The 13,474-nt window shown below is 41.0% G+C and overlaps 1 protein-coding gene across 4 annotated transcripts in view; it reads right to left on the bottom strand.

The window, feature by feature from the left end:
• hcfc1b (host cell factor C1b) overlaps positions 1-13,474 on the bottom strand; it is a 30,234-nt gene that overhangs the window by 15,137 nt on the left and 1,623 nt on the right. For 3 of the 4 annotated variants that reach the window (XM_080444411.1, XM_080444414.1, XM_080444412.1), the window contains exons 2-14: positions 11,829-11,977; positions 11,312-11,472; positions 10,617-10,825; positions 10,271-10,355; positions 8,672-8,778; positions 6,759-6,938; positions 5,930-6,244; positions 5,164-5,312; positions 4,870-4,989; positions 2,982-3,203; positions 2,045-2,131; positions 935-1,100; positions 294-424 (exon numbers count right to left, since the gene is read on the bottom strand). In XM_080444411.1, coding sequence (XP_080300537.1) covers positions 294-424; positions 935-1,100; positions 2,045-2,131; positions 2,982-3,203; positions 4,870-4,989; positions 5,164-5,312; positions 5,930-6,244; positions 6,759-6,938; positions 8,672-8,778; positions 10,271-10,355; positions 10,617-10,825; positions 11,312-11,472; positions 11,829-11,977 — 2,081 coding nt within the window. The remainder of the gene's footprint in view (positions 1-293; positions 425-934; positions 1,101-2,044; positions 2,132-2,981; positions 3,204-4,869; positions 4,990-5,163; positions 5,313-5,929; positions 6,245-6,758; positions 6,939-8,671; positions 8,779-10,270; positions 10,356-10,616; positions 10,826-11,311; positions 11,473-11,828; positions 11,978-13,474) is intronic. The other variant, XM_080444413.1, reaches the window with a different exon arrangement.

The raw sequence follows: 13,474 nt of genomic DNA, 5'->3' as shown, positions 1-13,474 counted from the left end.
TGTGTACACAGTAAAATCCTCAGTGTTAATTTAACTCAAGAGTGTACTCAAATGTAACCAAATGGACCCGTAACACCAAGTCCATTTCATTACATTTTACACTCTGGGGGCGCCGATAGCTGAGTGGTAAAGGCGCATACCGCGTAGGCTCTGATAGCGAGTTCCAGGTACGATTCCCGAACGCGGGAGACCTTTGCTGCATGTCACTCCCTGACTATCTCTCCCCGTTTCCTGTCTTTCTTCACTGCGTACTATCAATACAAAATATATATATATTTATATAAAAATGTTACCTGTGTGAGTCCCTGCTGTCCGGTTGTTGTAGAGATCTTGGGTACGGTGGTAATGATTTTACCTCCAACTCCTGGTGAGACCATCCTGGTGTTACTGGTCAGAATGGTTATAGGTTTACCGGAAGAGACACCTGGAACGACAGACAGGCAGATCAAGTTTTATTTCATTATCCACTTGAACCCTAACGTCCCTATTCTGGGGCCGAACATTCGACGGAGATAGCAGATCTACAAGCTAACAGCGCATTGCGTTGCGAGTTTGTTCGGCTATTTGGAGACTTTGTAGAGGGGGGAAAGGAGTGGACCATTTATAGAACCCTGAAGGACCACAGTCAAACCCTATTATACTTAGTTAAGTGGAAGTTGAAATATAATTTAATTCAATATATAAAATTGTCCAAAAGAAACTGTTAGAAAATGGAAAGAATAATCTGTGTTCCAATGCATCTAATGTAGTTATTTAGTCACAAGCTCTTGTTAATACTTCATTGGTTAAATTTTGTTTTAAATTATATTAATGTTATATTATCATTAAAATCTTAGTGTTTTGCCAATGATTTGGGGGCCTGCATGCAATACCCTAGTGGCCCACAGGTTGAGAATCAGTGTGTTAGTGTGAGGTAAGTGTGTGGGTATGTTACCGGTAGCTCCTTGCTGCAGGGCAGAGACGGGGATGGTTTTTAGGTAGGTGTGTCCAGGTTTGGAGCCAGCACCGGCTTGTGTGGTAGTGAGGATGGTTGTTGATTTCCCGTCTGCTGATGACACCAACTTCAAAATGGTACCAGCCGGTAACGTACCACCTTTGGTCTGACAGAGAGAGGACAAGAAGAGACATTAGGCTGCTGGTAGAGACAGAGACCGTCAGCTCAGGTGCCTCTGTGCCATCCACATAGTCATAGAGAGTTCATTTAACTCTGTTTAATTTAATTGAAGTATGGCTTTGGTGTACAAGTGGAACTAATTCAAGTGTTCCATTTTAACACTCTCAAACATCATAAAAGCACCATTATCAACTAGAAAAGGGCGCTTCTTGGAGCACAGATTTCCATCAGGCTGGGTGGCCTACTCATGGCTGTGTCAGTCATTAGGTGCAGTCGCCAAGGACACAAGGAAGCTGTGATAGTTTGTACGACAGAGGGTGCAACTTTCTGCGTTTGTGACACCCCCTATGGTCAGAAGTGAATGCTTTGATATTCCAATTTGGGGTTGATTGAATGTTGCGTTCCTGATATGGCGTTTACAGTGAGAAATAGGCTCCAACCACATATTTGTGAAGGCAATTACATGTAAATAGTATGGAATATCAAAACCGTGTTGCCACATGACTCACTAAGACCATTTGAACTAAACTAGGTAAAAGTGAATTCTGCGTTGTTCAGATTTGGATCGATCAGATGTAGCCAATTGGAATGTAATATGAAAAATCCCTATATACTTATAGGGATTAAAATATGAGCTTGTAGATCTGCTATTTGAACTTTTTTTTTAAAGAAAAGGTATTTGAAAAATGTGCCCAAAATAGGAATGCCAGGTTTAATGTGCTTAATCCATGACATTTTATTGATAATAGAAATTGAAAAATAGTCTCTGCCTGACTCTACTATAAAATATAATTACAAAGAATAAATGCACACTCCGATGTAGCCGGCACATGTGCAAGGTGTGTGTGTGTGTGTGTGTGTGTGTGTGTGTGTGTGTGTGTGTGTGTGTGTGTGTGTGTGTGTGTGTGTGTATATTGTGTGTTAGTGTACCTGTATGATCTGTGTCTGACCTCCAGCTTGACCTGGCTTAGACTGAACCACTGACATCATCTTCCCAAGGTTACCTAGGTTACCAAGCTGAAACACACAGACATTATTATTAGTGCTACCTTACTATTTTGCATGTTCTCCCCGTGTTCCCTAGGGTAGGTACCCTCACAAAAACATGCAGTAATCCTGGTCACTATACTGCCTCCCCCTGGCCAGCCGGGGCGCCTGATGGAGGGCAAAGGAATTGGTTGGAATAACGTGTTCCTTCCACGCGCTACGTCCAACCAGGGAAACTCTCCCCTGTCAGGTGACAAAAGGTGAGTTGGCTCTCATGCATTGAAGGAGGCATGAGCTCGGCCCTGGCCTCCCTAGGTTGGCAGAGGGAAGGTAGTGCCCAGGATTACATAGACAATTGGCACTGGCTGTAAAAAATGGAGTTACAAAATCGTGGGATAAAAATTAAAATAAAAAAGTGCTACCTTACTATTATTAACAAACAATGTTTACTGGTAACGTGACAGTGCTTTGTCATTCAGTATATCCAGCTTCGTTCACACCAATATATATATATATGACAATGTATAAACAATGAATCAAATTCTGTGTTTGGATTCATACAGGATTTGTCATTTCTAATTTAGTACACAGTAAAATCCTCAGTGCTAATTTATACATTTATAACTCTGAAGAGTGTGCAGATGTATGCAAATGAACCCGTAAGGGCCCATGTGTTTACATGTGTACACTCAGAGATAAACACTGAGGATTTTACTGTGTAAAGAAGCCACAACACTAGCATGATAAAAGTAAGATAATAATTGTATCATGTGATATGTGGTTATAAACTTCCGATATAAAGTTCTGTGTGACAATCCTGATACTCTCTGCATTAATGACTATCTGATGATGACACACACACACACACACAGATACACACCAGAGTTCCGGCGTTGCCCATGGGGCTCTTCACCAGTGTGAAGGTCTTGGTGACTCCGCCCACCATCGTGGTAACAACCTGCGCCTGCTGAGCGACTGTCACCGTGCCGGACTTATGCACGGTGATGATTGGTCGGCCAGGGGTTCCGGGGGTGGAGCCTACCGAGACCCCACCCAGCTGTGCAGCCGCTTGTTTCAATATGTGAGTACCCGGATTATTTACCTGAACAGGAGACAGACAGATAGATAAAGAGACAGAGAGCAAAATGATTATAATTTTCCAGACATTATTTTTATTTTCTACCAGTGTTAAAACACATTTACTACTTTTAAACAATAGATTTTTATACCAACTCAGGCTACGTTTAGACGAGGACGATCAGAACAGAAAACGACAAAGTGCAGTTGCGTCGTCACTTTTTATTTTGCATTTATATGGAGACGCTCCAGTGATTTAGAACGCTGCCGTGTGCATGCCAGGTGGCAGCGACGTGTCTTCTTCCTTCTAACTGTTTGTTTGGTTGCCATGTCCACTTATTATAAGCGACTTTGGGCTCGTTTCTAAAGTGTAGTTGCTTATTTGGACTTGTTTCCTAATGTTGTTTAAACCAGTGGTTCTTAAACATCTTCATGTCAAATTATGTATTTGTCCACAACCCCCCCCCCCCGCCCCTTCTGAGAATATTTTGTGTCAGGGACCCCCCATACAAGATTTGTGTTGTTAAAATGTTTCAAAAATGTTCCAGAATTACCTCTTTTTATTTTCTCAAGATTATGTTTTTCTTTTTTGAAAATAGCAGATCTACAAGCTCACAACGCATTGCATCGCGACGCGTTGTGAGCTTGTAGATCTGCTATTTTAAAATAGCCGTAGCCCAGTCGCTTCTTTTGAGTTTCATAGACTTGGTTGCTTATTTCTCTCGCAGAATCTGGCAACACTGGTCAACACCATCTTGCCGTGTTTACATGGAGACGGCAGGCGCAGCGTTCTCAAATAATTCCACTCTGGAAGGAGGTTTCACTTTATTGCGTTTTCAACCCCTGATAACACCATTGTCGTCTAAACGGACGGCACATCTGATACTTTATTTTGCCGTTTTCTGTAGAGACCGTCCTCGTGTAAACGGTACCTCATAATTATAAGCTCAAAATAATAATAATAATCATAATAACAACAGGGGGGCTTCTTTAACACATTGACCGCCGGGCCCGTAGTTCTACGGGCCGTTAAATCCAACGGTTAAGCGCCGATCCCGTAGCCTACGGGCTGTGGTGCTTTTTCCTTTTTTTCGAATTTTTTTCAATTTTCTAGGGGGACCATTTTCAGTGTAACAACACCCGAAGTCAACCGGAAGTGCGATCCCGTTTTTTGTTTCCCGTCTGCCTCCATTCTAAGTCGTACACAAAAAGCCCTGTAAACCTGAAACCATGAAATGTAGTTTTTCATCCTCGCATTTCCCATGTTAACATAAACGGTCAGAACTCAAACATGGCGGCTCCGTTTGACACGTGGTTTGGACAGGTACACGCAGGGAGATGTCGCCGATGTAAACAGACAGTGTACGGCTCAATCTTAAGGATTTTAACAAGATCTATGGCGACGTGAAAAAAACAACAATAAAACGTTGGCACTGGTGAGTACATTATGAGATTAACCTCTGGCGGTCAATGTGTTAACCACTTAAACCCCAGAATCCGTATTGTGGAGAAAACTAACAGAAAATAGCCAATCTACAAGCTCACAACGCGCAAGCTTGTAGATCGGCTATTTTCAGCGCAGATATTTAATGTGTAGCAAAAACAGAAAAGTCACTAGTATAGAACCCTCAAACTAGTATAGGGTTTAAGTGGTTAACAGGCATGGCGTTAGATACAGGGGTCACACCTACAGTCTTAACCATGGTTGCTCCACTTGGCAGGTTGAGGACCGTTGTGGAGGGTGGGATCTTCTGTGTTGCCGCAGCAGCTGCTGCTAGGGCAGCCATGCCACTCATCTGAGTACCCACGGGCTGAAAGGAAGGAGACAACTAGAAATTAGACCAAATTTACTGTAGACAGCAGGTATTTATTCAATTTTGTATTTAATTTTGCGATGGCATGACTCTAGTTTATGATGTTAACATATCTGTGTCGTTAGAAGAAGCTGTAATTTTATGTAAAAAAAGTTTTGTAAAAGGTTTTACCGTCCCCTGTGTCACCTGACCAGCTACTACCGTACGGACACCAGTGGGAAGTGATGTCACAGTGACAGGAGATTTTGGTGCGGCCTGTCTCACCGTGACGACAGAGCCAGCGCTGGTGGTGCCAGGAGCTGCTGCCACTTTCAGCACTGCTGTGGAAGAACATTATCATTAGGGTTAATGTACCGTCTGTGCTACCCCTCAATTACTGAACTGTTTCCACCTTCAATACGGCTGAGTTATAACATCATTACCATTCCTACATCTTACGGTAGAATGTCAGAGGCATTCATATGACCAAATGTCATACAGAAACAAAGTCTCACAAATGTGTCAAACATAAGCCTACCTGCAGCTCTAGTGTCAATATAAAGTTCTACCCGTCTAGCATTGGTTTAAATAATATAAAATCAACTTGGTGCCATGGTTCACCATACTCCATATTCTGGGCATGTCATAATTAGCTGACATTTGGCAAAAATAGCCTATCTACAAGCTCACTATGTTGTGAGCTTGTAGAATGGCTGTTTGGCAAAGAGATTTGGTGTAGAGGGGAAAAGGACGGGATCCAGTGCAGACCCCTGAGGGACCCTGGTCAACAAAGATACAGTAGTGTTTGGTCATTATACATTGTTAAATCAAATGCTCTGCTATTGGTACTTTAATATCAATTAATATATAATAAATTAATATCAAATCTACCTGTGCTCTAGTATAAATACACATACATCTACCAGAAGCTTTAGTATAAATATAATATTAAATTTACCTGGTGATCTTGTGGCAGCAGCCAATGGGGTTCCTGGCACTGAAGATGTGGGGGAGGGGACTATTGTGAAGCCCTGCATCGTTACACCACCCTGGTTGGCTGGTGCTGCGGCGACGCTCTTGAGTGAGGGGGCGGGGGTAATGGTAGGCGTCGTGGCAGTGGCGGGGCTCTGGGGTGCTCCAGGTGTTACTGGGAGGTTGTATTTCTGGAGCTGCAGCAGGTAGGTGTCTGCCGTCTGGGATGGACCCCAGCTCACCTCCAAACTACTGGTGTTGGCCCTGACCAACTGGACCCGCGACGGAGCACAGGGACGCTCTGGAGACAAACAGACAGGGCTGTCACCATCATGAAATTTTACTTGATGATTCATTGTCATATAAATAATTGCGATTAACGATTTCATTGTGTTTTTTAGCAATGAATGTTTGCCTTTTAGGCTTCATGAACAAAAATTGCACAGGGCAGATATAACAAATAATAACATACACCGAAATGACTGACAATGACTGGTACCAATAATCAAAATAAATAATGTACTCAAAATAGGCCATTTTTAATAATCTTTTCAATAGTTCTGCTATTTCTGATATTTTTGTAAATGTCTGAAAATGTTTCACCATGGGAACGATCATGACGATTATGCAAAATACTTGTGATTATCTCAAACAATTGCGATTAGGCAATTATGTAATAATTAGGCATACAAACAGAGAGACAGACAAACAACTTAACTAGTGTACACATTAGGGCAGTACACCTATTTCTGCTGGTGGTGTTATGACAGTAGAAGTACACCTGTAATAGTATCTGTAGTACTAGTAGTACTTACCAGTCTCAAGGTACCACAGATCCTTACAGCACACCTGGTTGTTCCAGGCCTTCCTGTAGCCGTCTCTCCCGCTCCAGACGTATAGTCTGGAGTTGATGGCGACACTGCAGTGACCAGCCCTTGCTCTGGGAACGTTGTCTTCCCCCATGTCCATCCAAACAGTCTCCCAACACAAATTATCTGACACACACAGAAACAGACATGTAGTTAGACACAGACAGACAGACAGTAGTGTTACCCAGGTATCCGTCTGTCGGAATGTCTTTTAATGTATCCATTAATACAGTGTTAAAGGAATGAAAATGGAAAATTCTCTCACTATCTATTCATCCTCACTAGTTTCTTTCTTTGTCTACAAAACACACAAAGAGTTTGCCAGCAAAACTTTTTGGCAGCTTTCTCCAGTGGAGACAGCACTTAAAGTTTCAAAGAGGGCAAAACAATTAACATGAAATACTCTATACAGTGTGTACCGGTACTGTGTAGTGTGTATGGTATAATCCATGTCTTCTGAAGCCAAATGATCGTGTGTTCATGTTCTGCTCAACGAGAACATGAAATCTCTCCTGCAGGTTTTCACAGCTTTGTCACACAAATGGAAAAGGCTCTCTGCAAGGCGCATGCGCAAGCATGAATGTTTTTGAAAACAACTGTAGTCAATGTATGTGTATGTGTGCGTGTAGTCGTGTGTTGTGTAGAGCATTGGTTCCCAAACTGGGGGTCCCCAAATTATTTTAGGGGGTCCCCAGATGATTGTGCAACATTGTTTTCTCACAGTAAACAAACCAACATACAGTATACAGGGTCCCCACACATTTTTAGCAATGAATTTCCAAAACTTTTCCAAAACTTTTCCAGAATATTTAGCCCAATTTCCAGGCCTATATAACAATCATTCAGCGCAATAATGTGTCTCTTACTCCTATGTAGAATGCCCAAAGATAGGCAGTGTAGCAAAAATAAAGCATAGAATATAGAATAGTACAATTTCATTCAAAATTTCGTGCAAAATTAGGGCATAGCTCACTGGAAGACTCATTATGGCATCCGTATGACTTATTTTATTTAAATAATATATGCCATCACACAGCCCGTTCGGCGAAAAACTACTTATGTTACATATTTCGTGTAATGTTATACATGTTTATGAAAATGTTTTGTATTAACAAAATCAATAGCCAAAAACAATGCATAGCCAAATATTTTTTCCAGGACCCTTGATAAATTCCAGGACCTTTGATCAATTCCCAAACTTTTCCAGTACTGGATTCTTTTTTTTTCAATTTCAAAATATTTCCAGGAATTTCATGACCGTGGGGACCCTGAGTATAAGTGTATACAGGGTATCTGTACAATTTAATGACTTTTTATATTGTGAAAATAGCCGATCTAACAAGCTCACAACGCCGTGTTGTGAGCCTGGACTATTGTCAAGAGAACTCTTGGAGATACATGGAACTAGAAATACAGTATCAAGTTTACATCCATATCTGTCCTGACTCACATCATATAATGTAATGACGACATCGAAGTAATGTAATTGAAGGTATTTTTGACTAAATGTAAGTTAAGTTATCACTATATTGACATGACATGTATAAAACATGTTTTGTGAGGTCACAGTGACCTTGATCTTTGACCACCAATCGCTAATCAGTTCAAGTGGATGTTAGAAAGTCTGAAGAAATGAACTCAAGGCATTCCAGAGAAATGAACTCAAGGCATTCCAGAGATATCGTGTTCACAAGAATTGGGCGGACGGACGACAGACGTCTGGACAACCTGAAAACATATGCCTCTGACCACAGCTATCGTCGATGGAGGCGTAATTAACACTAAAGAATTTACTATGTAGGTTTAAACAGGCCAGTTAGCATATGTTGTTTAGTGTGTGTGTGTGTATGTGTGTTTACCTAGGTTGAGACAGGCCAATGTGTTTGTACATTTCCATTCCTTTTCATGCGTTGCTGCTTTGACGTCTTCCATGACAAGTGGAACCCAACCACCAAATACAAACATCCTGTAAAAAAAAAGTAACACATCATCACCTTCATTGAAGGGATCAACATCCTTTATTGTTACGTCCTAATATACTAAGTATAAATAGAGTAAAATTATTGTGTTTTGAAAAATTACCATGCTTTGGTATATATTTGGTAGATTGAAGGAAAAAAATGCCATTATCAATTCCAATATACTCTCTTTATTTGGCACAAAGAAGTCCCCAAGTTTGCATCCCGGTCCCGGTCTACGTGTCGAAGAGTCCCTGAGCAAGACACTTTACAACACACTTAACCCATTCAAACCGGGAAAGCATCTGTGTAACCACTTTATCCATGTTTTATACTTTGCCTATGCAAGAATAGCAGATATACAAGGTCACTTGTAGATCTGCAAAATTTGTTTTAGATAGATTTGAGAAAGATATTTTTGGGGCTTTTTCTGCCTTTATTTGAGTGGAAAGTAGGCTGACAGGAAATGGGGAGAGAGATGGGGGGATGACACACAGCAAAGGCCGTCGGGATCGGGAGTCGAACCCGCGACACGCTGTAAGACTGGATTACCAGCCGATGTGGTATGCGCCTGGACCGCTAGGCCAGCGGGCGCCCCTAGATCTGCTATTTTTGAAAAATCTCGAACATTTGTGCAAATATTTGAATATATATATATGTTTAAAGGGAACATTTTTGACTCATATCTTTGCTTCTGGGGTCCCCATTACAAAATATTTTGAGATGGGGACAGATACATATAATTTTGGGGGTCCTTGACATGAAAAAAGTTTGAGAACCACTGATATATAGCAACATACGTTTAAAAAAAAAAAAACTGTTAGGTTTTAGAAGACATTTGTAGAATCCCCAGAAGCAAAGATTTTAGTTACAAATGTTCGCTTAAAAAAAATATATATATATATATATATATATATATATATATATATATATATATATACAGTATATTCAAACTAAAGATTTGCACACATTTTCAGGATTTTTCAAAAATTTGATCAGATTTACAAGCTCTGTGCTATGAGCTTGTATTTCTGCTATTTTTTTAATAGCCAAAGAAATAAAAAAATTACACAGATGCGTTCCTGGTCTTAACTCCTAACTGTCCCCCTAGCACCCACTGCGCCTGATACTTAGGATGGGGTAAATGCAGAGGACATATTTTCACCGTATGTGCAAATATACAGTGACAAATACCCCTGCCCTAAACGGTCCTAGTCACTTGGTTTGCCAAACTTTATAGTACTCAGTGCTGCCTCAAACTGTGGGAAACAACTGCATTTTGCCAGGATCTGTTTCCCCCTATAGGCATACAGGTTTACGCCTTTAAACCTGTGATGAGACAATCTAATTCTAAGCTAATTCTGTATTACAAAAGCAATAGAGTGCTTGTCTATGTACTAACTTATAACTTATAGTAGTAGCAGAGTGTTTGCTAACTTGTTAATGGTAGCAGCATAGCACCAACTTGAAACTAATGGTAAAAGCAGAGTGTATACTAACTTGTTATTAATAGTAGTAGCAGAGTGAAGGCTGCGAGGTAGAGGAGATGTTCCACTGATCCCTGGTTTTGTCCAGGTCATAGAGTCTGAAGTATAGAAAGCACATCAATCAATTAATCAATAATGAATAAACGCTGCATCATGTTGTATTATATAATATCACCTAATAATGCTGGCATTTAAAAATACAGCAATGATAATCCAGTACGAAAACACACAACAAAACTTTTTTTTAACTGTAATTACAGTGCCCCCATCTGGCCAACTGAGGTCCTATGTCTGTCTTGGGAAGCATAATAAACATGCAATTGTTTCCCAATCATAACAATAATAATAATGATACCCACCTATGTCGAGCATCCACAGGTCTCCAAGGCGACAGCCACTCATGCCTCCATAGATAATGAGGCGTGACTTCTTGGTTGTGTTGCTGGTGTAAACGACTGCTGTGTGACTCTCTCTGGGCGGAGGCAGCTGACCAAAGGTCAGTGGAACGTCCCAACCAACGACGCTGGAGCCTGCCCTCAACTCTAATGAGTACAGGTCATTCAGATACCTGGGGACATACAAAGTAGTGTTGCTGTGTGAGTATTGTGTGTTGTGTGAGTAGTATTGCTGTATTGTGTCAATTTGTGTGTTATGCGAGTTTATTGTGGTGGTATGTCATTTATGAACCCTCGCATCCCTAATCTGGGCACATCATAATAGGCAAAAAATAAAATAGATAACAAAGATTCTGTAATAAATATGCCAAGTTCAATAAGATCCCACAATGGCCCCTTTGGTGACGTTCCAAAAAGCCTGTACATTATTTCATCAATGGGAGAAAGATGTCTCATTTTTGGTGGGGGAAAGAGATGAGTTTGTAAAAAAAAATAATAAGATGTGTTACTTATATATTATATATTCTGAGTAACTCACTGTGCGTGAGCAGTGTGTTGTTGTTGTTGTTGTCGTTGTAATGTATGTTAATTTCAGTGTGTTCTTAATGTATGTTAATTTCAGTGAGTTGTTGTTGTTGTAGTGTTGTGCATACTGATACCTGGGGATGTTGTTTTTGGGGTCTTCACTGTCATTGGCCAGCCCTCCAAACAGATAGCAGCGATTACCAATAAGAGAGAAGCTGTGACCCAGGCGGGGGCAGGGGGGCGGGCCATTCTTAGGAGACTTGGCTTTAAGACGCTTCCACTCCCAACGACTGGCCTGACAAATAAAGGACAAAACAATTGTGGGTTCGAGTCCCGTTCCAGACGATCTTTGCTGCATGTCTCTCCCCATCTCTCTCTCCCTGTTTCCTGTCCATCTCCACTGTACACTTTCAATAAAGGCAGAAAAGCCCCCCAAAAATCTTACTTTTTTTTTTAAAGATCTTCTACTCCCAATGTCCCAACCTGATCAACAATCAATAAACCAACAAAACTCTATCTAGAACATCCAAGGTCTACATTTATTTGTAGTTTAGAAGTGGATTTCCTACAGTTCTTAAGTGTATTTGTAATCTCCAGAAGTGGACTTCAAACAGGTCCTAAGTGTATTTGTAGTTTAGAACTGGAGCTCACCTGTAGTTCATAGAGGTCATTGCTGTATTTTCCATACTCCACCATTCCTCCAAACACCAACAGTCTGGTACCGTCACACACAAACCCATACGCTGCACAACCTGGAGGGATGTCTCCTCTGACAGCTGGGATGAACCACTGGTTGGTAGCTATAACATAAACAATCACAACGATCAGTGGTGGATTAATGCAAGGACTTAAAGTGCTGCGGGGGGGGGGGGGGTCACCAAACGGCAGGGCAAAAGTGAAAAAATACTATACTATCAGGGAAAAGAGCACAGAAATATTGAAACAATGGCTGCTGAAGAAGCGGTAAAGCGGTGAAACGGTTTAAGCAGTTTAAGCGGTCCTGGAGGGTCACTGAAACGGGTCGTAGCACTGGGCACCACAAAACGGTTAATCCGTCCCGGACAACGATAACACATTTCATCACATACCCAGGCAATGTTTTCCATGGCTGAGGGGAGAGTTAAATGGGTGATAAACTTGAACTCATTGGTCAGCTGCAATGTCTTCCCCTAGGGGTTGTTTAGAAGCTGACCAATCAGCGCAGCTAAACAGCCCGTGATCAGCTAACACAATAAGTGACCTCCCTGCAAGGAAGTTGCCATGCCAAACATGCAGATGGTTTGGTCAAATTCATGCCTAGCAGACACTGGCATTAAGAGTGGTCAGATGAGTTGGCCGCGTGCATTTTCAGAGCTCAGCCTCAGGCAAAGAGGCATATGAATGAATGAAATCTTTATTTTGAACATGTTAAAAAAAGGCCTAGTATCAAGGGCAAGAGTATGACCAACAGGTTTCTGAACAGCTTCCACCCGGCTACAATCAGACTGTTGCACAAGGCCATGGACTTTTCCTTTTTCCTTGTGGATCTACCATACGGATTTTCACACATTTTAACACATTCAATCCGGGAACGCATAGCTGTGTCATTTTAGATTTTTTAGCTATAACCGTTATGTTATACTTTGGGCTATTCAAAAATAGCAGATCTACAAGCTATTTTTGAATATAGCCAAAGAAATCTAAAATGACACAGATGTGTTCCCGGATTAAAATGGGCTAACCTGTGAAAGAAGTTATCGCCCCATGTGGTCTACCATCCTATGTGAACCTGACAATGCATTGAAAACAAACTCATGAACATACCGGCTGCTAATGTAGACCTATACTTACAGTAAGTGTAACAACCTCACACCTTATGTCTAAGTTTTACCTCATCCTGACTTTTGAACCGCTGTTTTATGTCTATATTCCAACATAATGTCAACCTGTATTCTGACTGTTGTCATCCTGAACTATTCCAAAAGTTGTCTGCCGGACGGTAGACTGTTTCTGATGGCTGTACTGCTGCTTGTACTAAAACCACGTTATCAATAGACAAACCATGATAATCCCTATGTGATCAATATACTGACCAGGTTACTTCATCAGTTCACTGAGGACAGAAATGTCTTTCTCACACACTATACAACGTCACACAAATAAAACAATAGAAATCATAGGGCCTAGTCTAGGTGTATAATAGTAATATGTCTGGTACAGTAATAGTTCAATCAACAATCTTGAAAAACAGCAAATGTGTGCAGTTTATTATACAATTCATTCTTTATAAATCAAGCTGTTATTTATAATTAAAAATG

This window comes from Gymnoscopelus braueri (genome assembly GCF_963280865.1).
Source record: "Gymnoscopelus braueri genome assembly, chromosome: 12".
Classification (NCBI taxonomy): domain Eukaryota; kingdom Metazoa; phylum Chordata; class Actinopteri; order Myctophiformes; family Myctophidae; genus Gymnoscopelus; species Gymnoscopelus braueri.
The sequence above is the reverse complement of the archived record's forward strand: the minus strand, read 5'-3'. Positions and strand labels throughout refer to the sequence as shown.